General features: G+C 50.9%; 2 protein-coding genes across 2 annotated transcripts in view; both read right to left on the bottom strand.

The window, feature by feature from the left end:
- Positions 1–2,194, bottom strand: part of gramd4a (GRAM domain containing 4a) — a 28,073-nt gene extending 25,879 nt beyond the window's left edge. The window contains exon 1 of the mRNA XM_018730136.2: positions 1,870–2,194. Coding sequence (XP_018585652.1) covers positions 1,870–1,898 — 29 coding nt within the window. The 5' untranslated portion in view covers positions 1,899–2,194. The remainder of the gene's footprint in view (positions 1–1,869) is intronic.
- Positions 2,195–6,266: 4,072 nt separating this feature from the next.
- celsr1a (cadherin EGF LAG seven-pass G-type receptor 1a) overlaps positions 6,267–16,838 on the bottom strand; it is a 67,926-nt gene continuing 57,354 nt past the window's right edge. The window contains exons 20-36 of the mRNA XM_018729833.2: positions 16,557–16,740; positions 16,179–16,322; positions 15,567–15,747; positions 15,231–15,398; positions 15,015–15,141; positions 13,550–13,750; positions 12,335–12,509; positions 11,861–11,973; positions 11,557–11,636; positions 11,292–11,418; positions 10,794–10,919; positions 10,303–10,397; positions 9,817–9,920; positions 9,192–9,353; positions 8,660–8,869; positions 8,338–8,578; positions 6,267–7,904 (exon numbers count right to left, since the gene is read on the bottom strand). Of these exons, the coding sequence (XP_018585349.2) occupies positions 7,880–7,904; positions 8,338–8,578; positions 8,660–8,869; positions 9,192–9,353; positions 9,817–9,920; positions 10,303–10,397; positions 10,794–10,919; positions 11,292–11,418; positions 11,557–11,636; positions 11,861–11,973; positions 12,335–12,509; positions 13,550–13,750; positions 15,015–15,141; positions 15,231–15,398; positions 15,567–15,747; positions 16,179–16,322; positions 16,557–16,740 (2,463 nt within the window). The 3' untranslated portion in view covers positions 6,267–7,879. The remainder of the gene's footprint in view (positions 7,905–8,337; positions 8,579–8,659; positions 8,870–9,191; positions 9,354–9,816; positions 9,921–10,302; positions 10,398–10,793; positions 10,920–11,291; positions 11,419–11,556; positions 11,637–11,860; positions 11,974–12,334; positions 12,510–13,549; positions 13,751–15,014; positions 15,142–15,230; positions 15,399–15,566; positions 15,748–16,178; positions 16,323–16,556; positions 16,741–16,838) is intronic.

The following is a 16,838-nucleotide window of genomic DNA, read 5'->3' on the forward strand; positions in this document are numbered from 1 at the left end:
ACCGATAAGTGAATGCTTGAGCAACCGTTCCCCGATTTGCACACTTGGCAGGAGGACGAGCGCGGCGTTGGACCCAGTTTTACCGACGAGCACCGTGATACGGCCTGCCCTGTTCCCGCAGCCCACAATACCACACAAGCGACGTGACATGATACGCCTGAAACGTGGAGGAAGTGTGTCAATTAACAGCTATTAAATCTAATGTGACTAACATGGAACAATGCATTTTCATGCAATTCATATAGGTAGTAGCATTAAGTATTCTCTTTATCCCTCAGCAAGAAACCGCCATCCGAAAAAGCAACGTTTAAACTGTAGAAAATATGTACTTTGAGACTCCCACTTCTTTGCACTTGAATGAAAATATGACCGCATTCAATTAATGTACTTTACGACTTAATCTCCACACTGAAGCAAAAGGATGACCTTTGAACAACTCCTCGGCCCCTTAACCATCTTTGCCAGCGATCACCTTACAAGAAGGCGGTAACGGCAGGGAGATAACATGGTAAAATTATTAACAGAATGAGTCATTCTATTTGTGAAAGTCGATAACTGAAGTATCGGTGGAGGTGAGAACTCCGTCCAAACTCCTCTTCGGTAAATGGCATTTTTTGTATGCGTTATTTTAGGGGATAAAGACTTACGTAAATATGCTTTTCACACACTTTTACATGACTCCTATGTAATTATGCTTTAAATAAGCTTTTATCCATGGCAGAGGATTACAAGCTTTTAAAATTCTGCCTTTTTAGAAACAGTTCTCACTTTCAAGTCAAGTCAAGTGACAGAGCAGTACAGCATCACCTACTGTCCTGTCCAAACTTAGTAAAACCGCAGTAAATGTTGAGTACCTAGGCTCACTGCTGCTGTGGGTGTTAATATATATATAAGTAGCTTTTTTTTTTTTTTTTAACTGACGGAAGAAGGGACTTTTAATCGCGGTAAATTTAGGAACTTTTGTGAGAATGAGGAGAGACGGACACGAGGTGCCTCAGACAGACGTGTGAGGTTCCACCTCCGACCCAAGGTGACAGGCCTCTGTGTGTGTCGTGTCCCGGATGTGTGACAAACAGGCTCGAATGCTGCACTAATGCTCAATTAAAACATTTTTATTGCCATATTTTTGCCAAAAAAAATGAGCTCACAAAAGAGGCCTTTGTTTACTTTGTGCGGGAGAAAACGGGCGAACACCGACTCGTCCATTCAGACGAGTTCAGTTGGAAATAAACTAAAGCGCCTGCGAGGCCAAGTGCAGAGAGACACCCGGTTGGGTTTAGTCAGTGTTTATGAAACAGAAAATAAAGCTGAACTTGGTTACAAAAATGTTCACCTAAAATTCCGCCGCCTGCTCTGCGTTTCCACTTGTCACACAACGCCGGTACGGAACAGCAGAATATAATAAAGTAGGCGTTATGTTTGCAGTCGGCTTTTTTCCAAATAAAACTAAATGTGAAAATGAAGCCATCGCCATGATTTCGGATCGTTAAACGAGGATCATTTAATTATTAATTTTGCAGCACAACACAACAGGCTGAGCACGAAACGATACGGCACACAATGAATGAAGCGAGAAAAAAAAAAAATTAAAAAAAAAGACAGGAGGAGAGAATCATGAAAGCGACCATCAGGTGCAGCGCCACACACCACAACGCGCAGTAAGACACAAAGCAGAGCGGGCTGCGGGCGTAAAACGCCGTTACTGAGGCCCCTTCTGCCTTGTGTTCGCGGTTTTAAGGTGAGGGACACGGTGCAGAGAGAGGCGCCGATGCGGCGAAGAAGCACAACCCCCGGCGCAGCGCGGTCTGGTCTCGCTCAGACAATAACAACAAGCAGGGCACGCGCGCGCGCCCGCGCTCCAGTCCTTACCCCTCGCGGACACCGTGCCGAACTCTCATCAATGCCGCGCGCGCTCGTCTCGCCTCGGCTTGTTGTTCTACACCTGCCCGGGGACCCCGGCGACATTCCCCGCCGCGGAGCGCTGCTCGGCGCGCTGCAGACACGACATGGGCTCCGCGGACGCGGCTAGCAGCTGTTGGCTCTTTCTTCTTCTTCTTATTATTCTTCCTCCTCCTCCTCCTATTTCCGCGCAGAAAAAGAAATATGTTTTAATCCAAGGAGCCTTGATTTGGGCTTTATAAAAACACCGCCGCCCCCTCGCTGACACAGAGCGCGTCTCCGATCCTCCCGTCGATTTGCTCCGAAGCACCAGGAAATTTCGTCAACGTGACACATGCATGGAAGTCTTAAAGAGACCGAGAGCGACAGCGGCTCGGGGTTCGAGTGGCAGCGGCAGAATTCATTCCTTTCGCACCACGTAAACTCGAGACCTTGTAATAAACCGACATGGAAGGACTGGCAGGAAAGCAAGAGGGATTTTTAATTAAATACTTGACGAAATGTGTGTTTACTGGAGTCCTTCGTTCAGAAATTTAGCTGTCGATGAAATGTAAAAATTACCCAAATTATACCTTTGAGGCCACAGAGACCAGGTACAATAGTGTTATTCTTGGCTCTGTGAATAGCTCATAATAATAATAATAATAATACTAGCACTGCTCGAGCTCATTTAATCTGACTTCCGTTCTCTTCCTAACTACTGCTGGCTGTTTGTTTCCTCAGTTTTCTCAAATGTCGCTCAGGGGTGTGGGCATAATCTGCAAATGCATAAACGCGAGTGCGCTGATGTGTCAAAACTACATTTTAAAAAGTTTTCCCTCCGCTGTGACTGATTCTGAAAGCGCGATAGTGGAAATGAAACCAAGCGCCGTAATCGAGGTGCGCCGCCGACGGACACCAGGGGGCGCTACATACTAACCCAGTGGTCTCGTGTCAACAGTTATCTGACGAATAACGGAAACAAAAAGTTGCACCGGTGTCACAGCTACAGTGGCAGTGTAAACCAGGCTACGAAACAACCACCTTTTATATTGTGTTGAGCACGATCACTTATTCTAAATGAATATCTAAAGGTGTTTCTCCTGTGGGGGCGTGGTGGTGCAGGGGGGTTAGCCTGGGTCCTGCTCTCTAGTGGGTTTGAGGTTCGAGTCCCGCTTCGGGTGCCTTGTGACGGACTGGCGTCCCGTCCTGGGTGTGTCCCCTCCCCCTCCGGCCTTATGCCCTATGTTGCCGGGATAGGCTCCAGCTCCCCGCGACCCCATATGGGACAAGCGGTTCACACTGTGTTTGTGTGTGTGTTTCTCCTGTGTCAGCGGCTGCACTTATGCTCCGTGTCTTCAGCCCCTGAAACGTCTGCAGATGCTGTGGCGGCTAAGAATTCCTAACTCCTTTAATCCCAAACAAGCCTCCCCCATCATATTGCACAACGTTCCCTTCTTAACGCTTAAAGGAAGCCGGGGCTCCTGCTCTAAGCTGCATTTGGGTATTAATGTGGTTTTACGGGGCCGGTTTACCACATTCCCGCGTCGCAATGGAAGCTGGCCCCGGTTGGGTGCGGAACGGTGACGGGAACAGTTGCCAGTCGGACGTCGGGCTGCTCCGGTCCCACGTGCTGGAGCCAGTTAGTCAGGCAACAATAACTGTACAGCTTTTCCCAGCCCTGGTAAATCTTTACTCCTACACCCTTATATGAGTATCTTATACAAACAGGTTACTGCCATATTCTTAGTGTTAATTTTCCCATTGATTAAGTCTAGAACATTTGGCATGTACAAAATACAAACCTTTATTTGCAACATTATTATGTTACCATGTTATTGATATTTTCTGATTTACCCCATTTATATAGCAGGGTATTTTTATGGTATCAATTCAGGGTGAACACCTTAATCAAGGATACTACAGTAGCAGTGGGACTTAAACCTGGAGGCTTCATTTGCATTGGGCATAAACCGCAAAACAAATATACACACACCCTCTGAAACCTCTTGTTCGAGCAGGGTCGCGGCAAACCGGAGCGTAACACGGCAACAAAGGGTGCAAAGCTGGAGGGGGAGGGGACGCACCCAGGACAGGACGCCAGTCCGCCCCGAGGTACCCCCATCAGGACTCGAACCCCAGACCCGCCAGAGAGCAGTACCTGACCAAACCTGCTGCACCACCGTGCCCCCCAGAACAACTATGTAGCTTTATAAATTCTTCAAGTATTATAAGAACTTGGTTATGCACAATGTTTTTGTTGTTGGACTGTGGTCCAAGATAGTCCCTCATTGCACTTCTACTGGACTCACTGTTGTTAACCACTTGTTCAGGTCGTGGTCACGGTGGTCCCAAGCAAACCCTGGATGCACAGGGCACCATGCAAGACAGTACTCCCTGAAGGGGATACCCATCCATCACAGGGTAGCTACACCCACTACAGGCAATTTCGAGTCACCAATCTACCTGAAACCGCCTTTGGACTGCAGGTGGAAACCAGAGCACCTGAAGGAAACCCATATAGTGTAAACAAAGGGAGAACATGCAAACATCACGCAGACCAAGGTGGATTCATACCCATGCCCAGATAGCTGGGGCCCTCTAAGACAGCAGCACTACCCGCTGCACCACTATGCCACCTCTCTCACAACAGCACAGCAGAGACTCACTCTCCCAGTGTGATGGAGCGTAAACGGACCAAAGGCTGCACTGCACCCTTGCATTAACTTAGTAACTACAATCAATTCACAGCGTGTTTAATAAAATAACCCAAGATCTGGTTTCTAACAAGCTATTATAAGATACATTTTCAGTTTTCCCCATTCATTCCCAAAGTGATAAATTAATCCTTGAGAAAAAAAGTTCAGTTAGTAATAGAATATTCCCTACGGCTTAAGACTAAAATCCTTTAAATTGTTTAGAAATGAAAGTAACCCTTTGGCTATTATATTGAGGATGAATGTTTATGGCGAAGTTCAGTTTCCCGTCTTATCTACAAGGACAGAAGCCCTGGAACACAGATGGAGTGTGTTTTGACAAGACAGAGATGAGCTCATTTTACTGTCCTACAGGGCCAGCCAGGCTTGGGTCCACACAGGTCCTGCCCAGGCAGACCGCGCATGGTTACAGCCGACACGGTCACGTGGCCCAAGCGCTGAGCGGTTCCACAGAGCGGAATGCAACCTGATCGGCAGCTATAGCGTTTCGCTCCAATTAAGAGCTTGCCCGCATTTCCGTCTGGCTGGAGGCGTTTTTCGGTTGGCGCGATCGCTGGGCCGTGCCCCGCGAGGCCGGCGAACAGGCCTAGGTCTGTCCACGTTTGGTACGGACAGTGGGGTGGGATCCACTAGGTCAGTAACCAACACCTGTGAGTAGCACGTGGTCGCAGGGGTGCAGTTCGTTCCACCTGTATGCACACGAAACACCGAACCTGATGCAAAAGACCAACATGTAATACAGCGCGTATGACTGCGCACCAGGGCACTAATTGCCTTCGACATTATTGCAGGGGTCCCGCTTGCAGTACCGGCTTGTCTGAACCTCAGCGACTCTGTACGCTCTCTGCCAGATGTGTCGCAGCTGAGATTTGCAACCCCTTGTCTCTTTACGCTGGAAAGTTAACATCCGGAGAACGGCGCAGCTACTACACTGGTGTGCAGACGGGGGGGGGGGGGGTGTGTGTGTGTGTGAGAGAATGGCAGGAGGATGATACAGAGTGAAGTTACTGATAAGGATAATGGTAGCACTATTATACTACAAATGGAGTTATAAAATACACCTCCGGCAGGCAGTATTGTGGTTTGGGGTGCTGCTCCGAAAGGTTTCTGGGTTCAAGTCCCACTCCTGCTGTCGTACTCTTGATCAAGCTGCTTCTCCTGAACTGACAGAATTGCTGTGGAAATGGGTAAAATCAATGTAAAGTTTACCATCTAATACTATAATTTACTTCCGATGAAGGTGTTGGCTATGCAAAGGGTGTAAGTACCACTACTGCCCTAACATACCCTCCACTGCCTTTACATTTATTTATTGTATTTTAAGCAGATGCTTTTCTCCCCAGCAATTTAGTGTTAAACTACTTACTATAACGTACCCATTTATACAACTGGGCAATTTTTACTTTAGCAATGTGGGGTAAGTACTTTGATCAAGGGGACTACAGCATGAGGTGGGATTCAAACCTGGATCCTTTAAGTGCAAATCAATGGTTCTACCCACTGCACCACCTGCTCCTACTATAAGAATTCCTTTCGTGGCCCCCCCCACCCCAAAACAGTTCCCTGTATTACCATTAAAACATAAGGCAGGCTACATGGTCAGAAAGCCAAAAAAAAGAAAAAACAAATAATTGCAAAACTTTATTTTTACATTCATTTGTTTTGCTCCAGTGTCTTAAAACCATAAAAAATAAATACACATAGGTTACAAAACAGTTCCAGTGTGAATTATACAAAAACAAAATCGGAGGGATCAGATGACTTGGTACACTTTCGGTTGGGATGGGAGTGACGTACACAGCGGTGTCGCTTTTGTTTCGGCGGGTCGGATGGAACTGCTCGTAGAAGACGCTTCCGTCACGGACAGCAGCGATCGTCCACCGGGCGTCCGCTTCCACCTTCGCCCTGCTGTCGCATCACATCACGGTGACGCCGAGGCGGCTCCTTTCTCATCTCTCGCCTCGACGGTTAACGCAGAGGAACGGCGAGGACACCCGATACTCTCCGTTAGCGCATCTCGCGCACTATCTCCATGGCAACGTTTAGTACGCTCCAAAGGAGCGCTGCATGACAGAAGACAACTGGCACCGCCGTCACCACTGTGTCCTGCATCTGACAGCGTTCTTCAAATAAAACCGTGCCTTTAGATTTGAAAGGTAAAAACAAAATGAATGGCTGCGGAAAGCGAAAGTTAAGGTTCCCCTCCCGTACGGAGTAAAGAACGGAAGATCGTGACCTCGGAGAGGCGCACAATGGAGTAGTTGTGTAACCGAGGAAGACATTCGGCGCCTGTTAACGAGGCCTTTGCTGATCTCACTGCAGGAGACGGAGATGACGGTGAAAAGACCAGGTCCGTTCACCTCTGCCATACAAACGTAATTCAGGCACTTCGGCTCGGGTGCAGCCTGACGCGGGGAAGCGTCACGCGTCAGAGGTGGTTCCTACAGTTCTGTGGACGTTCAACGAAAGCTTATGGTTAGTGCGTGACCTCGCCGAAAGGGGTAGGTAAAGGTGGTATTTTGGAGGGATCTTTCTACCACAAGCGGGTTTCTCAGAATCAGGCAAAACGCTGCCAGCAAGACTCGAGGACCTGCATTCGGCTCACGGAACCGTCGTCGCCACCGTTTTGAATCACCTCTTAAAATACACACGTGAACATTGTTCCGCGTGAAACGGTCCAGATAAAAACGCCGAAAAACTACGGAGAGCCGCAACAGACAAAGCGAGCGAGCGCAGCCGATGCGCAGGTAGGCACTTTGGGTGTTTCTGAGGGTTTGCAGCTCACGGGCTCGAGCGGCGACAGAGCTTCCACTGGGCCAGAGAAGATCTCGGCGCACGAGGCCGGCGTATGTCCATCCTCACCGATGCTCACAGTCCTTTACGATAAAAACAGGCCAACGTGGCCTCATGGGAGACGGATGCCTCTCACCCACCCAGCAAGCCAGAGAAATAGAAAACGTTCGACTTGTAATGACAATAGATTTGGCTTGAGGCAAAGCGACCGGGGCGCACAGGGCTGCCCGGTAGGAGACACGGCCGCTACGTCCTTCGGCGGTCCGGCAGCGGCGCGCCGTCTTTTCGGACCCTGGGCACGGACACATTCCCTTTTACTCAGGCAGGCAAAAGTCTGCAGCAACGCTGTTCTCCATAGGAGCTGAAGAGCCGAGGGGTACGAGGTACAAGGGGGTCTCCCCCCATCCTCCGTAACCCACCCCACAACAGGGGGACGGGGATAGAGTTCCCTCACCTCAGGAGGGCAGGACCTCCCTGGATTTCCTGCTGGGTCAGATTGAGGTTTCATTACTGCCGCTGCACAGGGAGACAGAGACAGAGGGAAGGGAGACATGCAGGGTTAATGAGGTGCAGGATGCAGGTACAACACCGCAGTTAGTTACACACGCAGCATGTTGATGCGCATGCCTTCTTTCACGTGGAGGGGGGAGCAGTCGCTGAGGTGGAGCGCATGCCGCGGTAAAAACGCGCTACTCCGAGTATGCGATGTCATCCGATGACAGCGACAGCGTAACATACTGCACTGTAATGCAATGCCGGCGAAGGGCACGGCATGCTGCTCGCTGTCAGCGTACAGCGTACTGCCGCCATCATGTCACCCCACTGCAGTCACTACTCCAAGTTCAGAGGCGCGAAGCGGGACGCGCTGCCGCTTTCAGCCGGACGGGTGCGTTACGAGTCGGGAGCGAAGCGCTCGTACACCGCCACGTCAGGCCACGCGATTACTCACTCCGAGTCGGTGCCGTCGCCTCCGTTCAGGGCCCCTGCACGTAGGGTCATGGCGACCCCGTTGGGTTGCTCCTGGGGGGGCGCCGCCGTGAGCCGCTGGGAGTTTTTAATGACGGCGCTGTTGTTCCCAGGCGCGGATGAGATTGCGGGCGGGTTGCACTCGGAAAGCTTCTCCCGAAGGCGGTTCTTCATGTTCTTGTCCGCGAGTGGCGGCGGGTAAGTGATCTTGTTTTTCAAAATTCCTGCAGAGGAGGAGAAAGGAATCGACAGCACGTCATACGGTGGCTGGGGGAACGGGGCCTGGGTGAGCAACCCTCTCTCACCCTTCCTCTGCTCGGGCTGCTGGTTGCCAGAAGGTGTTCCCTCCTTGTCCTGGACAGACTCCTCCAAGTGGTTGAGCTTATTCTCCGGGTGCAGCTCCACGCTGACCCTGGTCTCCACCCTGAGCCTCTCCGCGCCTCCCGGGTCCTCACTGTCGCTGGCTGTGGCGGCCTCCACCGGCCAGTAAGGTTTCATGTGATTGGATGCCGCATCTGCCGAGCCAACGGAGCAAGAACGCGAGGAAATATAAGAATGCCTGGACAAAATATACCTTTTCTGTGAATCGCAGACTTGAAACTGAAATGTAAAGAACTCTAAAACGTCATCTTTAGAGGAGAACGAAATATTCTGCAAGGTGGGACCTCAGGGGAACTTCTATAACTTGGCACAGTTGGATTGGTCAAACAGTTCAAGGGGAACTCATACGGATCTCGGGGAATTATAGGTCGAGGAGCGACTTGCAAGAGCCCGGCGTCTCGGCTGTTGAAGAAAGGGACTGCGTGACAGCGAGGAAATGGCTTCGAGGGGCCACACCTTTGGGAGTGCTGTTCAGAGGCTGCCGCTCGTTGTTCTTGGGCGTGCTGCCTCTCCACTTGGCTCTGGAGTCCGTTTCTTCATCCTCGCTGTCCGAGGAGTGGGAGGAAGCGTAGGAGCTGCTCTGCTCATCTGCCGAGAGCTCGCTGTCCGAGTCCGAGTCTGAGTGAGAGACAGAACGGTCAAGGGCCCTTGGATCTCAAGGATTACATCTATATTTTGAACTCTCAAGCTGAAGCACAGTTGGTAGTATAGTGGTTAGAGGTGCTGCCTTTGGAACTAGAAGCCACAGGTTCAAATCTCACCTCTAGCCATAGTACCCTTAAGCAAGGTACTTACCTTAAAGTGCTCCAGTTACATTACCCAGCTGTATAAGTGAGTAAGTAATTGTAAAATAAGTTGCTTTGAAGAGAAGTGTCAGCCAAAGGAATAAATGTAAAGCCTTAGATACATTCCTTATTAGAATTGACATAATTATGGCAGACAGGGTTGTTGTTTTTGCTTTATAACGCAGATGTTTGAAAGTGATCCTGCAGAATTTGTGCGGTATCAGCCAAAGGAACACCCTCATCACTGCTGCTGCACGTGTAAAGGGATGGGCGGGAGGAGCATGTGGATGCTGTACCGTCAGCCTTGGCACCGTTCTGTTGGAAGACGGAGGGGTCGCCGTCGGCGCGTGCCGCCTTGGCTCCGCCTGAAGAAATACTGGGCTTCTGCACGGAGTCGTCCCTGCGGAGGAGAGCGTTTCACAGCAGGCCTGCGGCTGAGCCGTCACTCACCCCCCAAAACGCACACAGCCAAAACACGGCGCCGTTGCAGCACAAAACGTGGCACAAGTTTTCATTTCTTTCGCGAATGCAGCTTTTAAGTGGAGGCCTTGCAAAGCGCGTGAAGAAGTCCCCCCCCCCACTCCTCCCCCGCACACCGTGGATGACGGGGGTTGCGGGACGTGGGGAAGCGGGCCTGGGGGCAGGATGTGGGGCGGAGTTGCCGAGATAAGCACGGGTTAAAAATCCACGAAGGAGCGACAGGAAGAACGGGTGCGACAACGCATGAGCACAGTAGCTACCTGTGGGCGTAAGCAAGGCGGCTGCGTCGGCTCTGGGCTGACCTGACGCTGTTCTCCACGGAAACGGTAGACTCGTCGATGGGCGTGCGGTACAGGGCGCCCTCCTCTGTGTACGTGTTGTTGCAGTTCAGAGACCTCTGTGGGGAGGACAGCGGACCGAGCGATCAGCGGCGGGCAGATGGACGTCACCGAACGCTCAAGCACGGGCGATGCAGACACTGCCAAGGCGCTTACAACGAGCGCATTGAGGTGTAGGACACACCTTCACAGAAGGGCTTTCACTGCATGTCTTTTGATTCTATTGTGCATAGATGTAAGAAAAAGATGCTCTTATTCAGCCTCATACAGCAGCTACAGTAGTGGTTCAGCTTAGTGTCGGGGGGGGTGCAAGTTGCTTTGAGAACGAGTGTCAAGTACGGAAATGACAACATCTTGGGCAAACAGCCGATGTGGAGTCTCCCGGAGAGCAGAGACAAGTGGTCTCTGGCTACATACTGAACCCTTTTCTGAACGAGGGGAACAGACAGACATACAGTCAACAGGGAGGCACGAGTGGTGGTGGAATCATCCGTTAAGGCCTTCTTCCCCGAAAAGACGTTCCGCAGGTTCTTCCGCACGTCTTTGTTGAAGATGCAGTAGAAGAAGAAAATGAATATCCCCTAAAACAGAGTCGAGACAGAACAGCTCCATCTGTGGCTCCATCTTCATCCTCTCAACTGAACAGAACATATCTGTACCATTGCTCAGTAACAGTGACGATGGCATTATAAAGCCATTTAAGATTTTATTGACATCATTGAGCTGCAGATCTGCATTGCTGTTGTCACTTATTGAAAGCAGTATTTTCATTTTGCCTGTCCTTGTCCCCAAGCGCAATGCTGGACAGGAGAGAGAGTCATTATTTCCAATCAAGTTTTAAATGAAATTCTCATATAGACTGCACCTCGTCATTTAAAATGTCATTAAATACATGCTACTTGCGAGAAAAACCATGCCCACACCTCTCCGGGAATGGACCCAGGAGGCCCTACCTGCAGGCAGCTGAAGACGGCGAACAGGTAGTGGAAGACAATGACATCGCTGTTGACCGCCATGAGACCCAACAGCCAGGTGGCGCTGACGAGCAGCAGCAGCAGGAAGGACGTTCGCAGGGCTGAGCTAGGGTGCAAAGACACGGGCGACAAATCTAAACGCCACCGATTTTTACCGTACCTTTACTCCGCATCTCATTGGCACGCGTCTTCCTGCACCTCCTCAACGGGTCAGATGGGGACGCTGCCTCCTCCGAGTACTCACGTGAATCCTGACTTCTCAAAGGCTCGGCGCCTTCGTCCGCAGGAAGCCTTCACAGCGAGCACAAATATGACAATGCTGACCTGTGGAGGAGAGAGGCGAGAAACCATCGCGCAAATTTGATTCGAGAACCAATAAATCACAGCGTGACATTTTTAGAGGCCCAAAGCACAAAGGCCTTAAAATGGATGGGGAAAAATAAAGAAAGAAATAAATACACTGTAATCTTATCTGTGTTGAGGCAGACACAGATACAGCGATAGGGTGGCAACTGGGGCCCGAAGCGACGGTGCCGGTGAGCACTCACCAGAACCACGACGGAGACGGGTCCGGCCAGGCTCCAGACGAGGGTGTCGTACACGGACAGCCAGCAGAAGTCGGGGTTCCCGTAACCCTGGGGGTCCAGACCCACAGCCAGACCTGAAACACAGGCGAGCAAAAACATGAGCAGATTCACAACGAGCGGGAGCAGCACCATACAAAGGCGAGCAGATCCAGCTGGCATCCGGTGACCAGGGAAGGTCCAGAGAAGAGCCAAGTCGCTCTCCGCTCTCCCTGCACTGGGTTCTCTTTGCAGAGCTTTGAGCTCACGCCAGCTGGGAACCTGATACCGGGCGGACTAAACAACGCGAGCAGGCACACATAATCACCCAGGGAGTAAGTCATTCAGGAGAGGAGACGCTTTCCTGGACCGGAAAGGTCCTGCTCGACATTTCTCACAGGGATCATCGTGTCCGGGGGACATGGGGTAAGGGGTGGGGGTGGGAGGGGTAGCTCTTACCTGTGATGACTGCAGGGACGCCCCAGCCCATGGCGTAGTAGAAGTGCATGTGGCCGTGGTCAATGTTCCGCACCTCGGTCAGCGCACGGTAAATGTGTAAGCCCTCCACGAAGGTCCAGGAAAAGGTGCACATGCAGAAGTACTGCAGCAGGATGGCGATCACTGTGCACACAAACTGAAAGGGTGCGGTGGGGTACAGTGGGCCAGAATGAGTGGGTGCCATGCTAACTCTGAAAGCACCCCTTCTGCCACCAAGGCAATATTTACATTTAAATACAAATTGGCAGAGCAATTTTTTTTTTTTTTTTTTTTTTTTTTTTTTAACAGATCATGTAGTGAAAGTTTATAAAACAGACAGGAGATCATGAGAGAAGAGAATCCAAAAATAGATGTTTTGAGACCCTTCTTGACTGTTGAGAGGGATTCAGCAGTTCCGAGTGCCACAGGGAGCTTTTCCATCACCCTGCAGCCAGAACGGAGACGTTTTGGGTTTTTGATTTTTAACCTCTTCTGTGTGTGGGACCAAGTCCAATAGCTAGATCCACTGTGAGGCAACTTGTGACTGCCAGTTTTGATTTACGCAGCAAGACAGCAGGTGGCATAGTGGTTAGAGCTTGTTTCCTTACTATAAAATAAAAAACCCAAGTTCAAATCCCACCTTCTGCTATAGTGATCTTGAGCTACTGGAAGTATTTACCTTCAATTATGCTGGTAAAAGTTACTTTACATTTATTTGTTTAGCTGACACTTTTCTCCAAAGCAACTTACAACGTTAGGATACTTAGAACTATTTACTCATTTATACAAGCTGGGTAATTTTACTGGAGAAATTTAGAGTAAGTAACCTGGCTCAATGGTACTACAGCTGGAGGTGGGATTCAAACATGTGATCAGCTGCTCCATACCGTCATTCCCTCCTATGTCACTACACTGTTGTGTGTATGGTGCCGCAGCCTGGGGAAATGTCCTTCGGGATCAATAAAATTTTCATTCATTCGAAACGTACCGACACTATCAGCGCAAACATTAAAGACACGTATTCCTGCACCTTTACACCCTTTCGATATCCCTTTCCTGGACGTACAGCCCAAGGTTCTCGCAGCTTGTTCGCATGTGACATGAACGTAATTCCAACTAAGCAGAAGCTCATTTAATGTGCTTCCCCCCCCCCCCCAAAACGTGTCCTGTTTTTCTTCAGGGAGAGTATCCGCTCACCGGGTTGTCGGTCTGGTTGATGCCGACGAGGAAGACGAGCTCGGAGAGGAAGAGCGCGGCCACCAGGTTCTTGTGGATTCCGTGCAGGTTGGAGCGCAGCTTACGGATGGCGAGGAGTAGGATGAGGGTGAGGAGAAGGGCTACCAGCGAGACCGATAATGCGGCGTAGGTGACGATCTTCAAGGGCAGCACTTCGCCATGCTGGGGGGGGGGGGAGTGTAGTAGCACTGATTTAGCTCACACTGTTGCGTCCGGCTCTCGAGGCCGGGCTTTAAGGTGTCGGCATCCTACTTTATTTACAAATGCTACTCTCTGGAAAGAGGGGTGAAGAAAAGGACCCTAACCGAACCCCTAGCCACCACAGGCAGTGCCTCGTACCCTCTACACGCCACCCCGGCTAAACAGAGGAGCACCTCAAGCGGCAGACCATGCCCACTTTTGGTGTTCCAAGGGGCGCTACCCGAGGTCATTCCTTCCGCTGACCAATAGGCTCTACGACGAGTCCAACACTACGGCGGCTCTGACCTCTACTTGTCTGAGTTGTACCGAGCTGCCAGCGCTACTTTTTTCCTCCCTTATTACCTTATCTGCTTCATCGCTGCTCTTTGCACCAACATCTATGTCTCTGTCTATCTATTCCTGTGTTGCTCCAGTGTCCCCATGTGACTACATGTCTGTTTTGTCCGTAACCGACGTACATTTGCTGAGGTAACCCTTTCAGTAGCCCTGAAAATTCCCTCATGGATCAGTGAAGTGTATCTATGTATGCAGATAACCTATACAAATACACACACATTGTCTGAAACCACTTGTCCCGAGCGGGGTCGCGGCGAGCCGGAGCCCAACCCAGCAACACAGGGCGCAAGGCTGGAGGGGGAGGGGACACACCCAGGATGGGACGCCAGTCCGTCACAAGGCACTCCAAGCGGGACTCGAACCCCACACCCACCAGAGAGCAGGCACAGGCCAAACCCGCTGCGCCACCATGTCCCCCCCATACAAATATTTATTAATTTATTAGACATGACCAAAATTGTATCAATATATTGAATACGCGGGGGGCGCAGCGGCACAGTGGACTTGGCCAGGTCCTGCTCTTTGGTGGGTGTGGGGTTCGAGTCCTGCTTGGGGTGCCTTGTGACAGACTGGCGTCCCGTCCTGGGTGTGTCCCCTCCCCCTGCACCCTTGCGCCCTGTGCTCCGGCTCGCCGCGACCCTGCCTGGGACAAGCGGCTTCAGCCACTGTGTATGTGTGCGTATATTGAATATATATTGAAACCAATGACATTATATTGAGACACCTCTCAGTCACTAGAGCTCTCTTTCCCTCAGCGCAGTGTGATCAGCTTCATTCGTTTACTGAGCAAAGTTCCGTTGTCCAAGACATGAGAACAAAGAAGGAATTCGTACAGCAACAGGGCACATCGACAACGGAGAAATGCAACTGAGCAGACTTTGACGCGCACCTCTCGCTTCGAGATGTCCATGAGCACCGCGAAGCTGGTCATGTGGTTGCACTGGCAGCTGATGTGGGTGGTGTTCCTGGAGATGAGTTCGCAGCCCTTGGAGGACCATCCACCCGTACCTCCAACCCTGGAGAGAAGTGGAATGTCAGCCTGAAGTTTCTCTGAGGTGCGTGGGCAGAGAGGAAAGAAGTGCGCGGGTGGCTTCGGCAGGCCTACGTGATGGAGTGGTTCCAGAAGACGCAGATGGGCTTGGTGCGCTCCTCCGTCTCCAGCAGGGTGTAGTCCAGGGTGATCGGCTGCTCCAGAGGGGAGGGCAACGGCACCCCTTCACTGTGGACTGCGGTGCTTACAATGGGGGTGTTGATCACGGGTCGGTTAGGCAGCCTAGGGGACAGTGGGGAGACATCTCCTCAACCACGCATTCCCAGCTGCTCGCCAATGTCTGGCATCCATCCAAACACAGCCCACAGCTCACGACAGCTCGTCCTACGTGCATTCTCCACCTGAACCAGCAGAGGACAGCATTTGGACGCGTCCACCGAAAGCAGGTACCTCAGACTCCGCCGGTCCGGGTCGTATTGCTCCGGCAGCAGCTGGCCCAGTGACCTGTACACTATCACCATGGCGACCGGGTGGGGACCGGCACTTTCCACATGGCGTCTTCTTTTCACGGGTACGGTGTTATCCCCGTCGGCGGGATCGGTATCAACAGCAGGGTCCTCTATAGTTCTCGCTGTGTGGAACCGTGACAAAAAGTGTGTACAGGGCTAGAAATATATTTTTTTCAACATCCTCATGGACTGGATTTGTTCAGCTCTGCATCAGAATCCGCTACATTGCAAATCTGCTTGTTGCGGTACAGTAATCACCTGTCTGTAATAAGTGGGTCCAGCATCAGCATGTGTCCAAGACATTTACCAGACTAGCTGCTTCCGTAAATGGAATTTACACTACCAGCGGAGTAATATGCAAGAATTTACCATACATACCAAACAGACAGGAGAACAATGCTGCCCTGTGACTCAAGTATTAATTTTCAGTGTGGGAGGTTATTGCTTTACGACAGCATGCATGGAAAAAAAAACGCATGGGTACAGTCCAGTAGCTGGCATTTTTGGAGCAGGCCTAAAGGGCCTTTTGACTTTACTGCCCATGCCAGCGTACCTTTATCGTTAGCTGGTTTAGCGATAAACTCTGGGAATCGCACTGAAGATTCTAGGTCCTTTGGGTAGGCATCCCGGATCTCCTGGAAACGAGGGATCTTCGCTTGGTCCGGACCGGACGCGTCCAGGTAATCGATGGCAACAACTGACAACGGGGGGGGAAGGCAAATAAATTACACATATTCCATGACTTTAATATGATCTATCAGTGTAAAAGCTACTGTGGTACAAAATACTGAGTATTGCTTGTATTTGTGCTCTTTACACCGTGAGCGCATAAAAAAAATGATATTCCGTCTTGCTTGCATAACATACAGACGGATGTTTGAACTACACGATCGACGACGTATCGTTACTCCGCAATCGACAAACGACGCACTCATGTTATCCGTGACGATGGTGAACGGCTTCAGGTAGGTCTTCCTCATGTTCTGAGCCACGTTGTTGGCGTACTCCTCGAAGTTCCGCAGCAAGTGGGCGGTGCCGCCCTCGGACCGCTGGATCTGGTCCCAGTGCTCCTTGTTGCTGGGGTCCAAGATGGCGCTACCAGCCACGATGATGTTCTGTTGCATTTAAGAGGACAGAAACACAGGCGCACGTGATTTCGGCGACCGAGCGGCAGAAATGTTATACGTACCCAAGAATGACAGAAGTCGGGTAT

The sequence above is a fragment of the Scleropages formosus genome, chromosome 21, assembly GCF_900964775.1.
Source record: "Scleropages formosus chromosome 21, fSclFor1.1, whole genome shotgun sequence".
Classification (NCBI taxonomy): Eukaryota; Metazoa; Chordata; class Actinopteri; order Osteoglossiformes; family Osteoglossidae; genus Scleropages; species Scleropages formosus.